General features: G+C 39.9%; 1 protein-coding gene across 1 annotated transcript; it reads left to right on the forward strand.

Annotated features, from left to right (window-relative positions):
• The first annotated feature begins 431 nt into the window (after positions 1-431).
• On the forward strand, positions 432-13,476 carry rnd1b (Rho family GTPase 1b). The gene is made up of 5 exons (XM_058410028.1): positions 432-689; positions 1,088-1,175; positions 8,121-8,230; positions 8,595-8,729; positions 9,027-13,476. Exons 1-5 carry the CDS (start codon positions 570-572, stop codon positions 9,270-9,272), a joined length of 699 nt encoding a protein of 232 aa, XP_058266011.1. The 5' UTR covers positions 432-569; the 3' UTR covers positions 9,273-13,476.
• Positions 13,477-22,068: the final 8,592 nt, after the last annotated feature.

A 22,068-nucleotide genomic window follows, 5' to 3' on the forward strand; every position in this document is an offset into this window, starting at 1 on the left:
TGTCAGAGTAGTACACACAGCATCACTGACTCCAGTGGGTCAGTCTGCCCGTGTACTATTTGGACATACTATTTAGTACGCTAGTATGCGGTTTGGAACGCAGCTTTCATTGTTACTATGGTAACCAACGTGTCAAAATGAGCGTGTGCCTTAAAAGTGAACCGTGTCACGAAAGTCAAAAACGGTCGATAATCATAATAAGTAGTGTCTAAGTTTAAAATAATGTGCTGATGTGTGATAATAGAGTCGTGTCTTAATCGCTTTAGCACCCTGTTTAGCACGCTATGCTGTTTTGGATGTCGCCACAGATTTTGGGGCAGTGGAGCAAAGGCGAGACGCTCGAGCAGAGAACGGAGCGATCCCATTGGCTGTCGTGGCCAGTGCAGCACGCTGATTGGCTGTCGTGATTCCATATAAAAAACTCCGCAGCCGCTCAATCAGTCGCATTAAACTGTGGAGCTGATCAGAGGCGCGCACGTGCGCAGTTTGGGTTCGAGTCTCCCTGCAGGCATTTTGCGCTCTGCTGTTTTCTTTTTCTTTTGTAAAAGCTCTCTTTCTAAACAGTAAAAATGAAGGAAAGGAGAAACACACAACCACTTGTGATTAGATGTAAACTCGTTCTGGTTGGTGACGTGCAATGCGGGAAAACAGCTATGCTGCAGGTCCTGGCAAAGGATTGCTATCCAGAGGTTAGTAAGTGTGTGTGTGTGTGTGTGTGTGTGTGTGCGCATTGCATTTTGCATTCTCTGAATTGTGACGCACAGACTAATTAATATCTAATTAATGCATTCAAGAATTAGTGTGCAGATTTAGTTTACTAAAATACCCAAAGACCACCAGGAATGGGAAGGGTGTACTTATTTTTACACCTTTAGTGGAAAGTAGTGTATTGCACATGTATGCACATGCATGTGCTGGTCATTCCTCATCATGAAGCCTTGCTTGTTTGCATTATGATACAGCGCGTGTCTTTAAATGCATTGATTTTGATAAATGATGTCTAGTTTTTATTCCTTCTCAGTATTATCAGGTTGCTGCATGTTGGAGGTGGTGCTAATAGACAGGGCTGTGTGATTTGTGTCCACAGACCTATGTGCCCACCGTGTTTGAGAACTACACAGCATGCCTGGAGCTTGAAGATCAGCGTGTGGAGTTGAGTTTGTGGGACACGTCAGGTAAGAGTTCGCTTACAGCCTTTTTTTTGTTTGTTTGTTTTATACAATAAGGAATTCACCTGTGTGCCGTAATGCTTTAACAGCTGATTATGCATGCAGGGGTGCATTTCAGTGAAGCTGCATGATTGTCTTGCATGTGGTAGATGATCATTAACTCAGTGGTATCTGATCACGGCACGTGCACAGTGTGAGGATGGTGATGGACTGAATAAAATATCAGCATCATATCCCTGCTGGAATCTTTAGATCTTCATGAAACTGTGATACGTGGTTGGGCATGTAACACACATGTAAGAGAGAGAGACATTCAGTGGATATTTAATTATATAAATAAGTCTGGGGGAATATATGACAGTAATCTGAGATTTTGAGGATATCACGATATTTTTAACAGACGGTTTACATGTTGATTTGTTTCATATACCAAAATTCTTGCCACAGGTCTAAGATGCACAGAATTTTATGCAGAGTCAATCATTTTTTAAGCATCAGCTCACATAACAGCTGAAGTGAGCTAGCATGTCATAATATTTTAACACATTTTACACAATATAGACAGTGACTCAGGCATGCTTTGTCATCCCAATTACTTCTAAAGGTCTTGCCTGGATATAGTGCAACAGCCTTTTTTTTGACTATGCTGATTTCATCTAGACAGACTGGTTTATCTTATGTTCTATGTTTATCTTAGTGTTGGGTATTGCATGCAATAAGTACTTAAAGGAAAATAATGGAGCTTATTTTCTTATGTATAATATATTAGGAAAAATCTATTAATTAATTTATTAAATACGTGACAAAATCAAATAGAACTAAACTCATAGTATTAAACAATGATGTATGCAGTGCAATGATGTATGAAGAAAGATCACATGGCTGTTGAGTCAGTTCCCAAAGGTTTCCTGTCGTAGCTTGTTGACCTGATTTACACCTGATTTAACCAACTCAGTTGTGGTTTTAACATCTGATGTATCTGAACACTGTGTAGAACCGCATCCTTAGCACCGAGTGTTGTCTGGCTGCCTGCAGGCTGTGAAAAAGGTTCGAGAAGCTTGTGTGTGCGAGTGTTTGTCTCCTACTAATTTGGTGTTCATCTGCCAATATTGGAAAGGCTGAATGAAATTTGGCCCGCAGGGATCGTCCTCTATTTTATATTGGCAGACGCTCTTTGATCTGTTTGGTGAGTTTGGAGGCATGCCAGCGGAGGGACAGAGTGTGCTTTAAGGGATGCACGCGAGGTTGAGAGGACGCAGCAGGGATTCAGAAAGCTCTTCCAGCCATTCATCCGGTCTATAGGGACAGAAATAGAGCATGTTTCCTCACTGGCATTTTGTAATTCATCCAAATGTTTTATAACTCTGAAACATACATAACCACACAGTGCAGCTAGCTTTGTGGAACACAGTTATATTTTCTGTTCATTTTTTTATGTTTGTGAAGGATTGGAGCAACAGGGAAAAGAACTGCACTGGCTGTTTTTGGCTGGATTTTTGGTTTTTAGTTAAAAACATGAATCTGAAACAATGGTTCGCAAAGTGGCATCCTTGAAGCATAGCCAGGGGGTCATGATTTTTTCAGGTTGATATTGGAAGACAGCTTTAGCAAAATTATGATTTTTTTCTTTTTACTATATTCTTATAGCTTTTAGTCTGTTTATCTTCGAATGGGTTTAATCCCATGGGGGGGCATGGATGTCTTGTAAATGACTACAACTATCATGTATTTTCCTTTTTTTCGAAACCTCCAGAAATGTAGACTTCCCAATACCTGAAATGTAAATTTCACAACACCTGAAACATAGACCTCCTAACACTAGAAACATCAATTTCCCAACACCAAAAAGATACATTTCCAAACACCAGAAAAATGGACATGGACTTCCCAACATAAGAAAACCATGGGCTTCCTAACATAAGCAAACCATGGGCTTCCCAACATAAGAAAACCATGGGCTTCCCAACATAAGAAAACCATGGGCTTCCCAACATAAGAAAACCATGGGCTTCCCAACATAAGAAAACCATGGGCTTCCCAACATAAGAAAACCATGGGCTTCCCAACATAAGAAAACCATGGGCTTCCCAACATAAGAAAACCATGGGCTTCCTAACATAAGAAAACCATGGGCTTCCTAACATAAGAAAACCATGGGCTTCCTAACATAAGAAAACCATGGGCTTCCTAACATAAGAAAACCATGGGCTTCCTAACATAAGAAAACCATGGGCTTCCTAACATAAGAAAACCATGGGCTTCCTAACATAAGAAAACCATGGGCTTCCTAACATAAGAAAACCATGGATTTCCTAACATAAGAAAACCATGGATTTCCTAACATAAGAAAACCATGGATTTCCTAACATAAGAAAACCATGGACTTCCTAACATAAGAAAACCATGGATTTCCTAACCCCAGAAACATAAATTTCCCAGCACCAGAAATGTAAACTTTCCAACCCCAGAAATGAGATCTCCTGTGACAAAAAAACAGGTAAGTTGTTCATCACTGGCTCAAATCTTGCACACTGATGAAAATTACTACGTAATCAGAAAAGCAGCTGTGGGCCAGGGGGTAGTTTGGACTCTGATCAAGTGATTGTAAGGTTGAGAATCTGAACCTAAGTAGCATAAAGCTACTAATGCTTTTTTTCCCACAAGGCCCTTAACCTTCAGATGTACTTTGCAAGCTTGCAGTGTGTTCTGCATACTAGTGCTGGATTAAAACTCTGGCAAGTTAAAAAAAAAAATCTAAGACAAATATTTTATTACTCCAATACAGTACCTTCGGGCTTAGCTACAATGGGATCATGTTGTGTATCTGCTGGAGTTTCCCAGCACACTAATTACATCCACACAGGAGCGCCGCTCTCCCATGTCTGCTGGGATTGTAAGAACAGTGTTTTTCTTATTAAGCTTCTTCACATTGATTGGACTGACCTCATCATCAGGCTTCCAAACAGCTCTCTTGGGTGCTCAGCTAGGATTTACAAGCAGAAATCAATTCTCTCAATCATGGTGGCCAACTGGACCTGCCGCAGAAACATGGCCCAGGAAAGCGTATTCCGCCATACATCACTTGCAATGAGGTTTTGGCAGCAGACAGGTGCTTAATATGTTAAGTGTAACACATCGCTGTGGATCTAGTCTTGGCAGATGCATTAGACGATTATGTATGATGATCTGGCAGAAGTATAGCAGACTGTTAACACATTAGAGTGGCGAGTAGATTAATGAGTGCTTTTCTAATGGATAGGATGAGAGGTGGGAACTTAAGAGCAGTTCCCTGATGACCCCCATGAATGGGGAAGGCCCAAAAGGTCACGGATAGCTGCTTCTCAGCAAGAGGGGCCATTCTTTGTTTAATTCCCAATGGGGACCCTGATGGAATCTTGACCATGCTGTGCCTCGGTGAGGACAGGGAGTGTATGTGGGGGATAGGGAAGTATCGTGGAGGAATGCTTCAGGACTTGTTCCCATCTATCTTTTTAACGGGAGTGCGGGGGTGTGTGGGATATCCTTACCATTTTGTTCTTTTTTGCCCCGTACCAAGCTCCTTTGTAATCATTGACCTCCCCAGCCCTCTCATCCTTACTTTGAGATCTGGAGTGCTGAATAATTCAGAGATTCCAGCCTTTAAAGATGTTTACGTTGTGTTCGATTATACTGTTGACACAGCCGATAATTTCCTGGGAGAGTTTTGTTTGGAACAGCGATAGCCGACAACTAAGGTTCTGGGATAATGATCAGAAGACTTTGTGAGTTTAAACCCTTGAATTGTCAGATATCCACTGACCTGTAGATCCACCTCAAGTAAAACCCTTTACCCTCAACTTTCTTTGTCTGTATGTTGCATATTGGATCCCATCTGAGTTGTACGTTGGTTACAGATTTGATTTGTTGGTGCGTTCCCTGTTTTTGGTTAGAATCAAGCAAAGTTAGACAGTCTGATCATTCTCAACATTGATGCCACTTTAAGATTTTGTGTATCATTGGCCTTAGAGAATGGCGATGTAAACAAAACCAAAATCACTGGTTAGGTATCCTTTGGTTTGCTTCATGATGCAATTTTGGTGTATTTTTTAGATTACACACTGCTCCATGATCAATCACAGAGCAAACAGGTTCTTTTAAATCACCAGTATAGCTGTTTTTCCAATTTTCTGTTGGATATGAAAATGGAAATTGTCAGTGATAAAAACACTACTTTTTCTTTTCTTTATTTTTTACTGAAAGTGGCATGCAAAACCTGCTCACGCATAATCAAATGCATTTAATGTGGCAGAACATCTTTGAAGGCACCACAGTGAACATGCTGAAATTCAAAATTTCCTCGCAGATGATACAGCCATCACCTCCAGCAGTGTTCAGTACCAAACTCCCCCCTGCCCCTGAGACATGATCAAGCAATCACAACAGCAACACATCAATTCAAATCTGATGGGCCATTGTATGAAAATCCAAGCAGACAACATTTTGGTGCACATGTTTTGCCAAAGATGTGTAAATAAAAAGGTGAAACAAGGTGAAGAGCAAAATGATGTGAACGATACGATTTTTTTCCAAGTGGAAACATGATACAGACTGAACCCTGGCCCAGAAAGCAATCACTGAAGCAAACCATGAAATATCCTAAGCATAAAGTTGACCTAAATACGCAACTTGTCAGAAACTTACCGAACATTAGAACTAAAGGTGATTACAGATGGACATGGACTTTTACCGAATCTGACCTCATTAGCTTGATAATGGCAGTGTTGAATGAAAGGGATGAGCAGATGGAGTGCACTATGATGAGCCTTGGTGTGTAGCACACAAAAGCGGAAAGCATCCTACTCCATCTCCATCTGTTCCTCGCAAGGTTCTTCCTTTGATCTCGTAGCAGGATCCTGAATTAAAATCGTGCACCTCTGTAAAATCTCAAGGCCACTGCTGCCATGCTGTTGGTCCTACCTGCTTTATTTTCCTGGCTGTGGTTTCAGATGGCTCACAAACCTTTTATAGACACCATAAAAGTACTGTCTTGTTTAGCTGAGGAACACAGCAGCAGTGGAGTTGTCATTTGCCCTCCCTGTTCCAATGCTTATGGGTATAAGATAGTACCTTGTAGTCCCCAAACTGTAGGAGCAGGCAATTAATACCAGTAGAGCAATTCCTTCCTCAGTCTAGTGTAACCCTCCTTTTCCTTCCTTGCACTTCTTTTTCATAATTCTGTAGCAGTTCAAGAGCCTATACTTCATTATCGTTGGCTTTGGAGGGTCCGTATAATTATTCTCACCGCACGAGCGGGTCAGCCATGTTCTCGGAACGTCTCCGGCAACTTGGATGTGTAATTTGTCAACTTTAATTGAAAAACGGCTCCTCCGTATCCCTGGTGTGCATGACTATCGATTGCTGCATTAAGACCAGAGGCAATTGAATGCGTGCTCACACTCGGGCGTGAACGTCCGTGACTTATCAGCGAGAAAGAGCAGGAGAGACGGTCAGCGGCATGGTTTTCAGATAGGCGGACGGTCTGAATCTCAAATTCCAGCAGATTCAGATTTGCACAATTGCTATAGCAGTCTCAGAAGCAAGCTGCTGCGTGATTGTTTGTCTAGTTAAATTAAACAAAAAGATACCATTGAGACAGACTTTGCCACAAAGAATTTTGGGTTCATGGTAGAGGCATTATTATTCATTATGGCACGTTTGATAATAAATCCTATTTCCATGGTAAAAGATATGTATCATGATATCACAAACTGCCAGCAGTTCAAGAGTTTTGCATTTCAAAAAGTTTGATGGTGCTTTATTAAATGTCTACAAATGAAAAAATGTATAATATATATGTAAAATATGTATTTTTTTTTATTATTTAATATTAACACACACACACTATAAAATTATACATTTATTTATTTATTAAAAAAAGGAAAAGTAATTAGCATAATGGGAGAATTTATTGCATTATAAAAACATATCATGACAAACGTGTACTTTTTTATAAAACTAATATATCACTATAACAATGATTTATTATATCACCCAACCCCAGTCTATTGATGAAAAAAATAACAGTGCTAGATGCTTCTAGTCAAAGAGGCACCAGATTCTGTTCACCTGCATCACAAGATAATGTACAGATGCTCGGTACGTTCTGAATTGAATACATCATCGAATATAATGGAACAGATCCGACCAGATTTGGACCAGTACCTCTTTGCCAAGTCGAGTGTAATCATTATGATGGAATGGGCGTACTCAAAGATTACACCTTGCAGCCTGTCGACATTTTTTTTTTTTTTTTTTTACCAAAGTCAAAGTAATTCCTAGAGGACTTTGCTTTTCTAAAGGTATTTACACCCCTGTTTCAAACAGCTGAAGTTGAATTACTCTGGACAAAAGGCTTGTGTGCAGCGAGGTAACGTTAACGCTGTTCGGCCCAGGCATTTTATTCAGCGCTAACTGGTGGGTGGGCGCGGCTCTGTGTCTAATGATTGGCAGTTGAGGGAAGCCTTTATGGAGGAGTGGGTGGAAGACGTTCTGCAGATGGTAGATTCCGAGGCTGTTGCTGTGGAAACAGGGGGAGCAGAGGTATTGCGTGTGTGGGACGCACGCACACACACACACACACACACACACACACACACACACACAAACGATGGTGGGTGGCTTACTTAAGGATTCTGAGAGAGAGTGGGAGCGCCTAACCCAAACTCGCTGTTCTCGTTGCATAATCTGTAAAAAAGAAAGCTAAATGGATCGATAAGGCTTTAGGACTTAATTGTCATTTTTCTGTCCTTTAAAATGCCAGTAGTGTGCTTTAGTGAGATGAGCTGAGCTGTGTGTGGGCAGTGAGGACTAGCTGGAATAACCTTGTCTTCATGCTCGCCTCCAGGTCTTAGGTTGGCCATGGCATTTGGTTCGGTGGTCACTAATCCCTTGTTTTCACATGTCTTGTTTCAGGTTCTCCTTACTATGACAATGTGAGGCCACTATGTTACAGTGACTCTGATGCCGTGCTCCTGTGCTTCGACATCAGCCGTCCAGACACGGTCGAGAGTGGACTAAAGAAGGTACCGAGTTAATGCTCTGAAATTTTTCCTTCGTCATAAGACTCGGTTCTAGCTTTCAGTTTCGTTCTAATATGCAATAAGTGAGTCCTTGCTTGTACTTATAAGGGCTTACTTACACGCAAGTCTACATCACGTGGGAGTACACATTCACAGGGCATAACACACACACACACACACACTCATTCACATAAAGGGCAAATATAGCATAGCCAGTCCACCTACTATGTTTTTTGGAGGTGGGAGGAAACTGGGAAAACCCAGAAGACTTTTTGCTATCAAGAAATAGCAAGTATAACATTCTCTTTTAAACAGTGCTAGGTCAATTCTGCTGGAGTTGAGTAAACTTGTGTGTGTATTTGTTTAGTGGAAGACAGAGATCATGGACTTCTGCCCCAACACGCGCATTCTGCTCGTTGGCTGCAAAACGGACCTGCGCACAGATGTGTGTACTCTGATGGAACTTTCCAATCAGAAACAAACGCCCATTACCCAAGAGCAGGTGTGGTGTTTAACATATTTGATTTATTACTATTGCTAGATTTCATATCTTATATAATATGATAACTAGATGATGACAAAGTGATGAGTTAAAGTTGTTTCAGTGAAGATAGAAAAGTTCTGGATTGGCTGCAGGTCTTTGTTTCAGCAAAACAGGAGAATATAGATGTTGAGCTGCTGCTGATGAGCTGATAAGATGAGAAGACTGGACAACCACCCTTAACTTGTTTTAACTTGATCAACCACCCTTAACTTGATCAGACATATATACCAACATCTCTCCTCTGCTTTGTTGCAGGGTTCAGCCATGGCCAAGCAGCTGGGGGCCGAGGCGTACCTGGAGTGCTCAGCCTTCACATCAGAGAAGAGCATCCACAGCGTTTTCCGCACCGCGGCTCTGGCCTGCGTCAACAAGCTTCAGCCTCTGGCCAAGTCCAGCCCTAACCGCCGCCTCTCCAAACGCCTCCTCCACCTGCCCAGCCGCACCGAGTTGCTCTCTTCCACCTTCAAGAAGGAGAAGGCCAAGAGCTGCTCAGTCATGTGAGCAGTGGAGTTGCCCACCTCACCCCGTGAGCTTCTCCCTCCCCCGTGCTTTAGTCCGGGGAAGGGGGGTGGGTTTAACGATGTCCTCGTCGCCGAAGGCTTCGTCCGGGAATCCTTCCTCACCCCCCGACAACATGCATTTCAGAACAAGTGGACACTTTGCTGTCCGCTTTGTCCTGATCTCTACACCAGTGCATACCTGTCTTACACAGTACAGTATCTTGCTTTTCTCGATCGAGGTTTGATCATCAGCCGTCATCCCTTCATCCTTTACCGTGCTAAGAGAATTTGTGGTCCAACTTAGTAAATAAGGAACCAGTGTTCAGCATATGAGGTTCAGTAACATGACATAAATGTGACAGAGACAATAACATATCATTGGCTATTGAGTGTCAAATATAATCTTCAAAAAAAAAAATTCAAACATATAGAATATGTGCAAAAGATTGTCTGTGAGAGTAAGACTCCAATTGGTGGAGGGTAAGGAAGCTGTGTAAGGCCCAGGTTATTATAAAGGTGTTAGAGAAAGAGGTTGTTGGCCATGAAGGCTTATCAGGCATTATAATGCTGACTGAATTGGCTGCTGTGCAGACTGGATACTGTAATTCTGTTGGAATCTGACTGTAATGTTGGGCTTTCTTGAACAGCCGAACATTAAAAAAATGGTCGAACGTTGTAATTGATGAAGTAAGGACGTGAGGGAGGGGAAGCTAAAACAAATTTGCAGCCAGCGATTTTCCAAAGGCAACCAAAGACAAGCTTACGATCTCCTCTGATTAAATACCACCTGATATATAAATGCCTCTGCATTTAAAGAGACAATAAATAATTGCCCAAGACAAAAAGAGGGAGGTATAACTGTTGGCCCATTGGTGCATGAGAGAGCCATGTATCTGTGAGCCTTGAGGGAACTCCAAATCATCCAACATCAAGCTGAATTGGACTTCAGTCTAGACAATTTAGGTTCTTAAGGATGATTTTCATTTTCTCCAGAAGCTGTTGTAGCACCGTGTTGAAATTTGCTCAATTCAACAAGGCTTTAAAACAAACCGAAACGTATGCAGACGAGATTGTCTTTCGATCAGCTTTTATTAAATCTGCATCTAGACTGAAATCCAACCATCTTCACATGCCATTTATAATGGGTTTTATACACATTTCCTAAGAATCTTGATGTAGCACTCCACCTCCTCTTTCCTGTGTACAGGTTTTTCTTTGCCTTGTTGCCCGATCTGGTCTACGGAAGTCTAGAGACAGACTTTTGCGGCAGGTCGCTACATATCTAAATATGGCTCCTTCTAAATAAATTCTTAAGCTTGGACCGTTTTTGTGTGCAGTGCTGCTCTCGAAAAATCTGCTTTTAACCACAAAGCAATAACGATTGACGTGCTTGTGACGCAAAGTATTTAGAGTGGCAATAAGAAAAACATAAAATTTGCTTTGTGATTCTAAACGTCATGCGACAGCTTTGTGGTCGTGCGTGGCTGTGCCTCCATTACCTGCTGTAAAAACAAGCCAGTCTTATCGTAATTCTGTTGTAGCAAGGGTTGTTTTGTGGAGTAAACCTGTGTCACAAAGTAATGTCGGATTTATGAACAACCCAACCATTCAAGTACAACACATTAATGTAACATTTCTGGTCAGGAAGGATTACGGGCTTGGGATAGGTGACAGCTCGAGGGATGTTGACAAGCAGTCAAGAGAAGCAGTAAGGGGCCTTCATGGGTCTCTAAATTCAGACGGTTTTAACGTATGGAACAATTGTTAGCACTATCTAGGAAGCCCGCTTTCATAAATCATTACAAATGTGCTTATAATTGTGTGTAATGGTTCCATGCAAGCATTTTGTCAACTCTAATAGCATAATGTATCATGAGTGTTAATCGTAACAAAACATGTGCCATGCAAATGTCAATACTGTGACTATCAAGTATCTAGTAATGTTTAGTAATCTAGTAATGACACTTCCAGAGTCATCCCAGAATTGAAGACACGTGTAGCACCTAGCCACATAAAAAAACCTGCATTCCTTTTTATGAAATAAAAACAAAACTTCCACTTCGTTATCTAACTAATGTAGCTAGCTAATGCGCCTCATTTAAAAATCAACTAGCTAACATTATAAGCGTAAATGCATGCGTGTACCCGGTCTGAACAAAATGGAATCCCTATTTAGTGCTTGTTACGATCCGTCTAGAGACTTAGACCAGAGTTTTAGCTTTGGAGTGAAGTTAATTCTAAAATCGGAACTCTGACAAGACCAAACTAATAAACAAAAACCCCAAAACTCAACCCTCCTTCTAGTTAACCTAACCAAAATTAAAACCGTAAAAGAAAATGTAGATCACGTTCCTTAGCCACCTAGCAACAATCTAAACAAAGACAAAGAAAATGACAACAAAAGACAGTCAAATGGTATCAGAATCGGACTAACCTTGTCACAGATAGTCGCAAAGTATGTAAATACAGTATATTACAAATCATTAATATCATATACAAAGCAAAAAACACAATAAATGCCCTATATAGAAAACCGAAGGTCTTAAACTAAGTATATAACAAGCAGTTCCCCCTGGGTGGAAGTCTTGAGGGAGGCAGCACCAATCACGGCAGTAACCCAGTCAGATGTTGCCACCGCTATAACACACTTGCACACAGACAGCAAAACAGCCAGGGTTGTAAAGTGCAACGTGTCCTTGTCTTTTTTGTGGCAAGTCGTCTAGCTAGGTGCACACTTCAAATAGGTGCAAATGTGGTCAAATTTCTAAACAATAAAAATACAGTATAAAGTTTTCAAAGCTCTGGCTCCGTTACAGGTCTTTGTGAAAATTATTTAGACACTATAAGTCAGGGGTGTCCATTCTTGTACACAAAGGGATGGTGTGGATGCAGGTTTTCAGTCCAATCAGGCAAGAGCCACATCTGATTCCAGCTGATAATCAACTGATCTTGGTTTTCAGTAGACTCAGGTGTGGCTTCTGCTCAGTTGGAATGAATACCTGCACCTTTGCGGATCAGAACAGCGACACCCCTGCTAGAAGTCCTTGTAGATCCTGAGGGGCGGAGCTTCGTGAAAATGGGTGGGAATCACTCAAATGTTGAACTCAATTTTAAGGGGAAAAAACCTACCTTACCTACAGCATCTCAAGTTTTTAGAGGTGTATGTATGTGTGTGTATACATAACATATATATATATATATATGTTATGTCACAAAGTTGCAAGTCATGTTTGTCGACTTTATAAATGTGTTATAAAACATTAGAGCTTTATAAGGCACTGGGGTGAATAAACTGCTTACAAGGAATGACTTACAAACTAATGATAAGCACAGTTAGAAAAGAAACATTGAATATGGGTTTCATAGAAAGTATTGACTACTGATGATAGCTTAAAAGTATGAAAATCTTAAGATTTGGGGATTTTTGGGATGAAACTTAACAGGCTGGCCCTGTTTAACAAGAATATTGTTGGATTTGAGCCATTGTGAAGTAAATTTTTCTTTTTAGGTCCCTTTTTTTTTTTTCGGTCACCCAGCATCAGTAATTCCTACATGGTCCATCAGCGGTCATGTGTGCTTTCAGGAGGTGATTGTGTGAGCTATTATTCTTTGGTCACACGCTGAATTACTCTGCATTGCCTAGCAACAGTTCAAGTAAAGGAAGCGCAAATGCCTCTTTGAGAGACTTCACGTGACTCGCCTGGAACTGCAGTCGCACACACGATTTTATCGATTTTCCTGACAGGACATTCAAAAGATTTTTTCATGATCAAATCTGTTTTGTTTTTGTTTTGGGTTGTTAAGAGATTCGCTCATCTAAAATCGTATCGTTTCCTGATGTTCCACCATGACGCTGCCGTTGTGTACTAGTGGGCACAAATATACTTACAGCATGTCTTCTAACAATGACCAGATGTACATATCTTCTTTTATAATCTTTGTAAGACATCGAAAACAATGCCATGATCTAAATATTTGTTCTTGTTGTTGGTTGACAAAGATGTGTTGTGATTGATGTACAATAATTCAGTCCTATTTATTTGAATACGACGTTGATGATATTGTTTGGGGGTTTTTACATGTAACTTTTTTTTTTTTGTTTGTTTGTTTGTTTTTCCCCAGAGAGTTATTTTTGACATCAGTTCCTCTTCATTGATTACTCGTCTTTCCAGTAATAAAGCTTGCCTTGTACGGCATTCATGAAACTCGTCTCTGCTGATTTGATTCCTTGCTTGCCTACTATTTTGTAATCAGTTCCTTTTCTCTTTTTTTTTTTTTCTTTCAGTAAATCCTGACACGCACATTTATCGCAGCTGCCATTCGTAATGACTTTAAACAACGTGTTCGTGAGGTGCATATGAAGCAGCTGCAATTAATGACCAGGCACATTTACTTCAGAGAGAGAAAGAGAGAGTCTATAGAGAGACGAGAGTCTATAGAGAGACTATGAAGCACACCATGATGTTTTTTTCATCATTTTTAAAGAAATTCAAAGAAAAACTACTATAATAAAAATAAGCGATATTAAATAAGTGACACCTTTTGAACAACTAAATTCTCTAAAAACGACCAAAACTCTCAACAAGCTAGAAATCCAATACACTTAATTACAATTCATAATAGAAATGTAGAATCTGACCTATTCGGAACTCTAGACGAAATTTAACTCGCTGACCGAACTCATCCTCGGAATCGACATTTATTCACAATCCATCGACCCCACGTGAATTAACATTACTGTATTCGACTTCAGATTAAACGAACTCTATCTCTTCTGAAAAATGAAATCCTTCCAATGAGCCTATAATGGTATAAAAATATAAAATAATTGTAATTAAATCATCAGTGATCTTAACATCTTTATTTACTTGGAAAAAAGAAAAGGAAGTGGGGTGGGGTTGCATGTGAACGATAAAATCCGATGCTGTGTTTTAAGGAAGATTTGTGCCATGGCCATTCAGCACATTCCCAATTCATCACATTTCTGCTGTTGTTGATGGTCACCCATGGCTGTATAGTGATATATGGCCTAATAAACACAAAAAATATACACTTCCCAAAAGTCTTATCCTTCCTTCACTGGATAATCTCACCTGGATAGTGTAGACTTGTGCCTGCTGCTGTCATCATACAGTATAAACTCCTGTATTCACACCAGTACTCTTATTCACAATATGCTCTTGCTGAACTTCTTTTTTCCTCGACGTCGTCAAATCTAGGAACTTAGGAACCTAAATCTAGATCCAGATTTCTGTGACAGTGCTTTTGGACCAGGGATTATACAGACGAAATTGATCTGAATCCAATCATTTAGAGTGTAGCCATTTTCTAGAGTTAAATATAATAATCAGTGAATAAATAAACATTCCCTGGCTTGGTTGACCGCATCATTACCCATAGTGCACTGCAAATCTGCCGTACAACCGTTGTACACTATTTCTGCACTAATGTGTAGTAGTTTATTTGATTCTGGGGGCTTAAAATCTGATGGTCAGGATGGCTACAGGACGGCTAACTTTGTAATAAACATCTACTAAATACAACAGGTAGTGTATTTAATACAGAAAATCACTTTTTTTTCCTGCTACCTCGCTGCTGCCCAACTCAACCTAAATATATAATGGTTACCAATTCACGTATATGTCACATAAAATCACAACTAACATGACTGAACGGTGACAAGTTTAATGCGTAGCCGTTAATGATTCATGTGTGGGTGTTAATACAGTAAGCGGTTACGTTTTGACATGGACTCTTAACAAATGAAGCACATACAATATGTTTTGAATTTAATGCACAAGAAATCAACTAAACATATACTTAGCAGTCTTTTCATTCTTAAACACACTCACTATTCAGATCAGAGCAGAGTAAATAAAACGCCAAATCTGTGAAAATCCAGTCTCTGGTCTGATGAGCTGATGACCTGATGAGCTGCTTTGAGCTAGATAATTGACATAAATGTGTATTATATGAATGGATAAATCACAACAAAGGGTCAAACCCGAGGTAATAAAGTACAGTTAAATAGTTAAATAGCTAAATAGCTAATTAATACACTGATATGCTCTGTAAGAGTATTTTTGCAGGTTTAACATTTGATAAGCCCTGGTTTATGTAGTGAAATAATAGTGAAAGAGTGATTGGAGTATTTCAGATAGAATTGCACTCAGAACCACACACAGTATACTGGCCTGTGCTTTTTTTTTAGGTATCTGTCTTGTGTTGTTTGTTTGCACTGTCTATTGTCTCACACGGTCTTTTGTCTTGCACCGTTTGCACTTTATGTGAATCGGTCAATTTTAGCCCTCAGTTCTGTGTTGTTTTATGTAGCTCTGTGTCTTAATGTAGGACCAGGAGGTCCTGGAGAAATGGTGTCTCATTTCACTATCAGCTATATATGATCGAAATGACCATAAAAGCTTCTCGACTTGACTTGAGTGTTGCACTCGTGCACTATGGATGATCAGGACAGATGTGTTGGGCTTGTGGAGGCGGAGCAAGAGCAGGGCAGGGTGACAGGCGACAGATAATAAGTAGTGTAGCTGCAGGATGATGAGCTCACAAAGACACTGTGCAGTTTCCTCAATGCCTGTGTACAACACAGTGTGTCTATTCAACTGTCTTTCACACATTTCAGCATCACATGTAGAGTTTAAAATGGTGAATCATCTGACATGTGATCACGGGCTTACCTGAGGTCATAAACAATGCATCATGCTTCTTACATGAAAAATAAAATGACATTATGCCTGTAGCTGCAACCAGTTTATAAGTAGCATTTTTTATTACAAGACATTAACATCACATGGACGTAAGCATCGCTTCACATATTTCTGTATTTATCAAGTTTTCAGAGTGAAAAATTACAGAAACATTGCACAGGTGGCCAGAGCTTTAAGGTCCAAGTGGTGTGTTATTTTGGCTCACTGATCCATCCTATCAGCCAGTAGGAGTCTCAATTTCACACTCTCTCAAGCCTTTCAGACACGGTGGGACAAGAAACACATCTGTCTGTCTCAAGACGTGGCATCTGGGGGGGAGTAGACGGCTGGAAGTGGCCAAGGCAGGAGCGCTGCCAGCAAACGTGTCTAAAGTGAAGACCTCATCTCTGCCAGCCAGAAGTGTCATGCTTAATCCACAGGGGAACTGCACAGATCCAACCCTGTGCATGATATTATATCCCAATTAAATCTGTTTCTATAGACTTCAGAAGACTCAACTATAAACAAATAACAGGCATATCAGTGTCTGATCCAGTGCATATCAAGTACAATAGTTTAATATACGTGATTGACAATTTGCTGTCAACACCAACATCATCAGCAGCAGTATCTTTGCTGTATTAAGAGAACTGTTTGTTTGCCTCACAGTTACTTTGCCTAATCCATTACACACCAAGCTAAATGTAGCTGCCTGTCCTACACCACTGGCACTAGTCGGCCCTTGTCAAAATCCATTTGGCCAATTGTGCATGCTAAATTAAACTGAAGTAGAGAGAGAATTCCTGAAATAGCTGTTCCGGCTAGTGAAATAGCGCAGGAGAGAAGCAAAAATGGGCAAGACAAGAAAATGAGGACACAAACTCAAATTTTTAAAACTTGCTCAATGATATATTTTTAATCTTGGAACTTTCTGTACTGATTTCATGATGTATTTTGTATATGACCTCATCTTATGACCATGATATCCTTTGTTTAAGACCAAGGAATTCTTTGTTTCGACTGAATAAAGATGTCGAGCACAGACACTCCATCATCAGCCCACCTATAGAGATATCTGCCACCATCTCTTTTGATACCTTTGATGCCTATTGTTGAACTCCTTTTTTTTTTATCCATGGATAATGCCTTTTATTGCACATACAGTACCACATCTTTGGTTTGTATAAATACTCCCTGTCTGTCTCAATAAACTCTGAAAAAACATTGCTACCCCGAATCTATGTGGTTCTTTTGCCATTATTTTTTCCCTGATCAATGGCAGCAGTGTGAATCTGACTTCTTCTCAAAACATGAACCCAAAAGAAAATTTTATTTTATGCATATTTGATGCAGCTAGCTCAATCTTTCTTTTTAACATGCTTAAAACATTGAAATGTACAGGTTAGCATTACTAACAATACAATCCTAGCAAGAAGATCTAGGTTCTACCTATGATCTATCTATCTAAGATCTACCTATCAAGTGGAAATACCTATCAAGTGGAAATAATAGTCAAATTGATCTAGTATCATGTATTTTAAGATTACAATAACGTAAATTTTGAATTATTAAGACTAGACATTATTCTTATGCGTTCCAGGCTGCAATGTTTTCTTGTTTTGTTGCACGATCATTTCTTCTGTCTAGATATAAATGATTAAAATTAAAATCCGATTTAAAATCTAATTTTCAGAGAAAAAATTGAAATATATATTATATATATATATATATATATATATGTGTGTGTGTGTGTGTATGTTTAGAAATAGGGTTAATAATCTTATTTTTCATTTGTGCTATCTTAAAATAGGAAAACTAGATCTGATATATTATATTTAAAATAATTTTAAATATTTTATTTGTATTTGTACACTAGCATGAAAGTGGTGAAATTGTTCTTTCCTCTGCCTGCTATAGGATTATATTGTTTAGTTTTATTGTAATCTTATTATTGTAATCTTTTTTTCCAGGGTTTATGTATCTAAGAAAATAAAATACTAATAAAAAAAAAAAAACAAACTGATAAAAGTCCTCCTCCATTTTGTTTTAGTGACCATAGCCCAACCCACTTGTTGAAGTTTTTTGTTTGTTTGTTTGTTTTCCTTTTTAGCTTGTAAAACCAAGGACCGAAGATTCTCCTCAACAAGTTTACCCTAGAGAGGAAGTGACTGAATGTGTGATCACATGCTGCGTCCTTTCCCCTTCAGTGAACTAAGGTTTATATACCAGGAGAATTTGATTTGCATGTGGTTTGTGCACTACTTTGGCTAAATAAAATCGGAAAATTGTCAAAAAAAATGTAAATGCTGCAGCTAAACTGTGGATGTTGTAGATCTCTGTAAAGTTTCAGTGTTCAGGGGCAACATTTGTGTAACGCAGCAACGTGTAGAGATGGACTCAAGTTTCACAATACAGTGGAACCTCAGCATACGAATGCCCTCTGTTACAAATGTTCGCCTTAAGAATTGAAATTTTGCAAGAAATTTGCATCGGCATACAAAGCATTTTCGGCATATGAACGAACCGAACGGAACCGAATGCCAGCTAAGTTGCGCATTCGTCTGGGAGCTGTTCAAAACTTGTTGTGAGTCAATGAAGCCAACCGAAGCGAGTTTACAAATTTTACAATTTTTTTCTAAATCTGTTTCGAATGAGTCCACCCACAGTACCAACATTGCCTTTTGCATGCATTCAAAAGCTAGGTGATTTTTGGGTGTTTTTTTGTTGATAGATTGGTGGCATGGGTGGCCAAAGACTTCCTGTGAGGACCCTTCACATGGAATGCTTGGCTTGGGTCAGTTCTTTGTAAGCAGCCACACAGTTTACATAAACTTGGTATTAGTAATATTGGTAATATTTTTTGGGTGGCTGGAACGGATTATCTGCATTTACATTATTTCTCATGGGAATATTTGTTCCGCAATACAAGTTTTCGCCTTAAGAACTCGCCCCCAGAACGAATTAAATTTGTATGCCGAGGTTCCACTGTACATAATAATGTTCAGGAAATGAGCCTCAGGAATATTTCCATCGTTTTTTGAAAATGTTAACACCGTGTTACATGTGTTTCAATGGATCTGCAGCTGACAAGGTTGAGCTATCACACCATGAGGAAGACTAAACAAATCCTCTCTGCTGTCATCCTTGAATACACACTTGCTAGAATTATTCATAAGGAAAGATTGCTTACAGGTCTTGGCAGAACACAAAACATTGATTGACTGTGAAATAACTTCCACTGCATTGTTTTACAGACAGCTATGTTCATGTGTGTACACACATACAAACACACACAGGTGCTATGTGGGTCAGGGCTAGCTTAATAGTAAACATGAACAAGCTCAAGCTCACCTATTACTCACTCTCAGGGTGAAGATGAGGCAATGGAGCACATATGCCAGCAGTCGCAGCGAATTAGGGCAACATCTGGATGGGCACAGGGAAAGGAAATGCTCACTCAGGCATGAGTGACACCTTCAGGGTGGGATTAAGGGGTACTGGTTCTGTGCCGCAGTCCAGTGGACAGCCAGGGTAAGCTTTTGTTTCATTCGTCTTGCTATACTATAGTTCTCTTTGTATATCTTTAATGAAATTTACTATTGTAATTTTCTATAATTATTTAAAATGCTAAATTTCTGATTGCTGTCAGGATGGCTACAGGTGCTAACTTTGTATGTAAAAGCACATAAACATCTACTAAATACAATAGGTACTTATTACTAGTGTATTTAATATAGAAAATCACTTTTAATAAGCACTGATTACTGATTTAATTTCTATACATTTATGGTGTTTTTAACAAACTTGTTAGCGCAAAAGATTCATTTCTAGTGCTTCTATCATCCACTCCTCTCCAAGCAGGTCAAGTATGTGTATTTATACACCTTTAACCTCTATAACAATTTAAATATGTGTTGTCAGATATACAACATAATGCAAATGTCTCATGGTTGTCTAACTCAAATTGGTGTTTGGTTAAATTTGTTAGCAAAAGCTCAGGAAATCGATTTGAAATTATTTTTCTATTTACTATTACAATAAAAAAAAAATGAAAAAGCTTGAAATGATCATATCCGATATACCCAATTATTGGAGAATCTTTTAAATAATATTCCTGTATGTTAAGTCAGCTAGCTAGCTAACATGGCTAACGTTATTTAGTTTTGATTACACAAGTAAGTTACTGAGAGTATGATAATGCTATATAATCAATGCAAATTAGTTCACCTCCAGTTAACTAGCTGCATATAAGTATGTAAATCCTGGTGTATAGATAACACTTGGTTTGTTTTAGTTGTGTGGGTATTCATCCATCCATTGTCTATACCCACTTTTCTAATTAGCGTCACAGGGATCTGCTGGAGCCTATCCCAGCACACATTGGGCGAAAGGTAGGGGTACACCCTGAACAGGTCGCCAGTCCATCACAAGGCCACACAACCCTCACAGTTTTTGGACTGTGGGAGGAAACCAGAGTACCCAGAGTTAACCCACACAGGCACGGGGAGAACATGCAAACCCCACACAGAAAGGCCCCTGCCTGTTCGAACCCAGGATTTGAACCCAGGACCTTCTAGTTGTGAGGCAACGGTGGTAACCACTAAGCCACCGCTCTCCATACGGGTATAAATATTTCTAACAATTATTATATTGTTCTACCCTGTGGCAGAATGATAGCATTGCTGCCTCACATTTCCGGAGCTCAGGTTTTTGTCTAGGTGGAGTTTTGCAAGTTCTTCACATCTCAGGTACTCCAGTTTCCTTTGAAATACACACCTGTAGACGGATTAGCTGTGTTAAATAGCATGTAGTTGTAAATGAATGATCGTAGCATGCCTTGCACTCTGTGAAAGACGTTTAGAGTGTATTCCAGCTTCACATCCTGGGAATATTTTCGAGATCCATCTCAACCCCTGACTAGAGACAGATGATTTGAATTATTCCGCACAGATCGGTTTAACGGCTCAAGACGATGTTTGCTTTAACACACAACATTTGTGACCGAAAGGTTATCACAGTGGAAGTGTAGTAACATTTCTTTGCTGTAAGGATTCTGCTGCGCAGACACGGCGGCATTATCGGCTCGAAAAGGTTCCCTGCTTCAAAGTAAACAGTCGGCATTCAACAAAGCAAGTGCAGCTCTTTATGGCTTTAATGCATGAGCAGAAGAGCAGTGCACCTCAGTGTGTGCTGGATCAAAGCAGCAGGCAGCACACTCATGACCACATCTCTGTTCTGCTCCGAGTTTTACTTCTGTTGCTTTGTGTGTCTGTGTGAACATGTGTACGTGTGTGTGTGTGTGTGTGTATGTGTGTGTGTGTGCCGCCTGTGGTGAAGAAGCGAGCGCCGCTCTCTGATTACTGATGAGCTGTCTGCCTCTGCAGCATGCCCACAGACACACACACGCACACACACGCACACTCTTTGTCTCACACACTCACACATACATCCACAGACACACTCTGGGTATGCCGCAGTGCAGCGCCCAGCCAGAACATCCACAGCCATCCGTTTCCCTCCAGGCCACTGTCTCTCTCTCTTGGTTTGGCATGTGATGGCAGAGCGATTTGCCTCAAATTAAATTTCACACACACACACACACACACACACACACATGCTCTGTGTAAACACTAGTTGGTGTTCAGTGCTTTAGTATTTTAAAATGTGGGTTTCAAAAAGATATTTGAGGTCTTCATAAAGATTCTGTTTTTCCATTTTGTTTCACATCAATAATAATATGACATTTGTTATTGCACCCCCATTTGTGGTAGTGTGGGTATGTGTGTGTGTGTGTGTGTGTGTGCTGCAGGCAGGCTAATGAGCCATGTAGCACTCTCTGCCTAACATGTGCCCTCGTTTTACCCTGATAAATATGAATATTAATCAAATCCACAGAGCTACGATGAATCATTTCCAATAAAAAAATGAAATTCTGCACAACAATGAAGATGCTGCACCTCAGCGTGGAGGTGATAGTAGCGAGATGCATATTATTATTATTATTATTATCATTCCAGCAAGTTATTATCATAAAAAACTCAATATTCTTGGGGGTTTTTTGGGCCTTGAGTCCTCATTGTGTTTCAGATCACG

This window comes from Hemibagrus wyckioides, linkage group LG15, assembly GCF_019097595.1.
Source record: "Hemibagrus wyckioides isolate EC202008001 linkage group LG15, SWU_Hwy_1.0, whole genome shotgun sequence".
NCBI lineage: Eukaryota > Metazoa > Chordata > Actinopteri > Siluriformes > Bagridae > Hemibagrus > Hemibagrus wyckioides.

Bases quoted from the DNA above. Each gene is read 5' to 3' on its own strand.
- rnd1b (XM_058410028.1), top strand. From the start codon at position 570: ATGAAGGAAAGGAGAAACACACAACCACTTGTGATTAGATGTAAACTC. The intron at 1,176-8,120 runs GTAAGAGTTCGC...GTCTTGTTTCAG, and splicing joins GAGTTTGTGGGACACGTCAG to GTTCTCCTTACTATGACAAT. The intron at 8,231-8,594 runs GTACCGAGTTAA...GTATTTGTTTAG, and splicing joins TCGAGAGTGGACTAAAGAAG to TGGAAGACAGAGATCATGGA.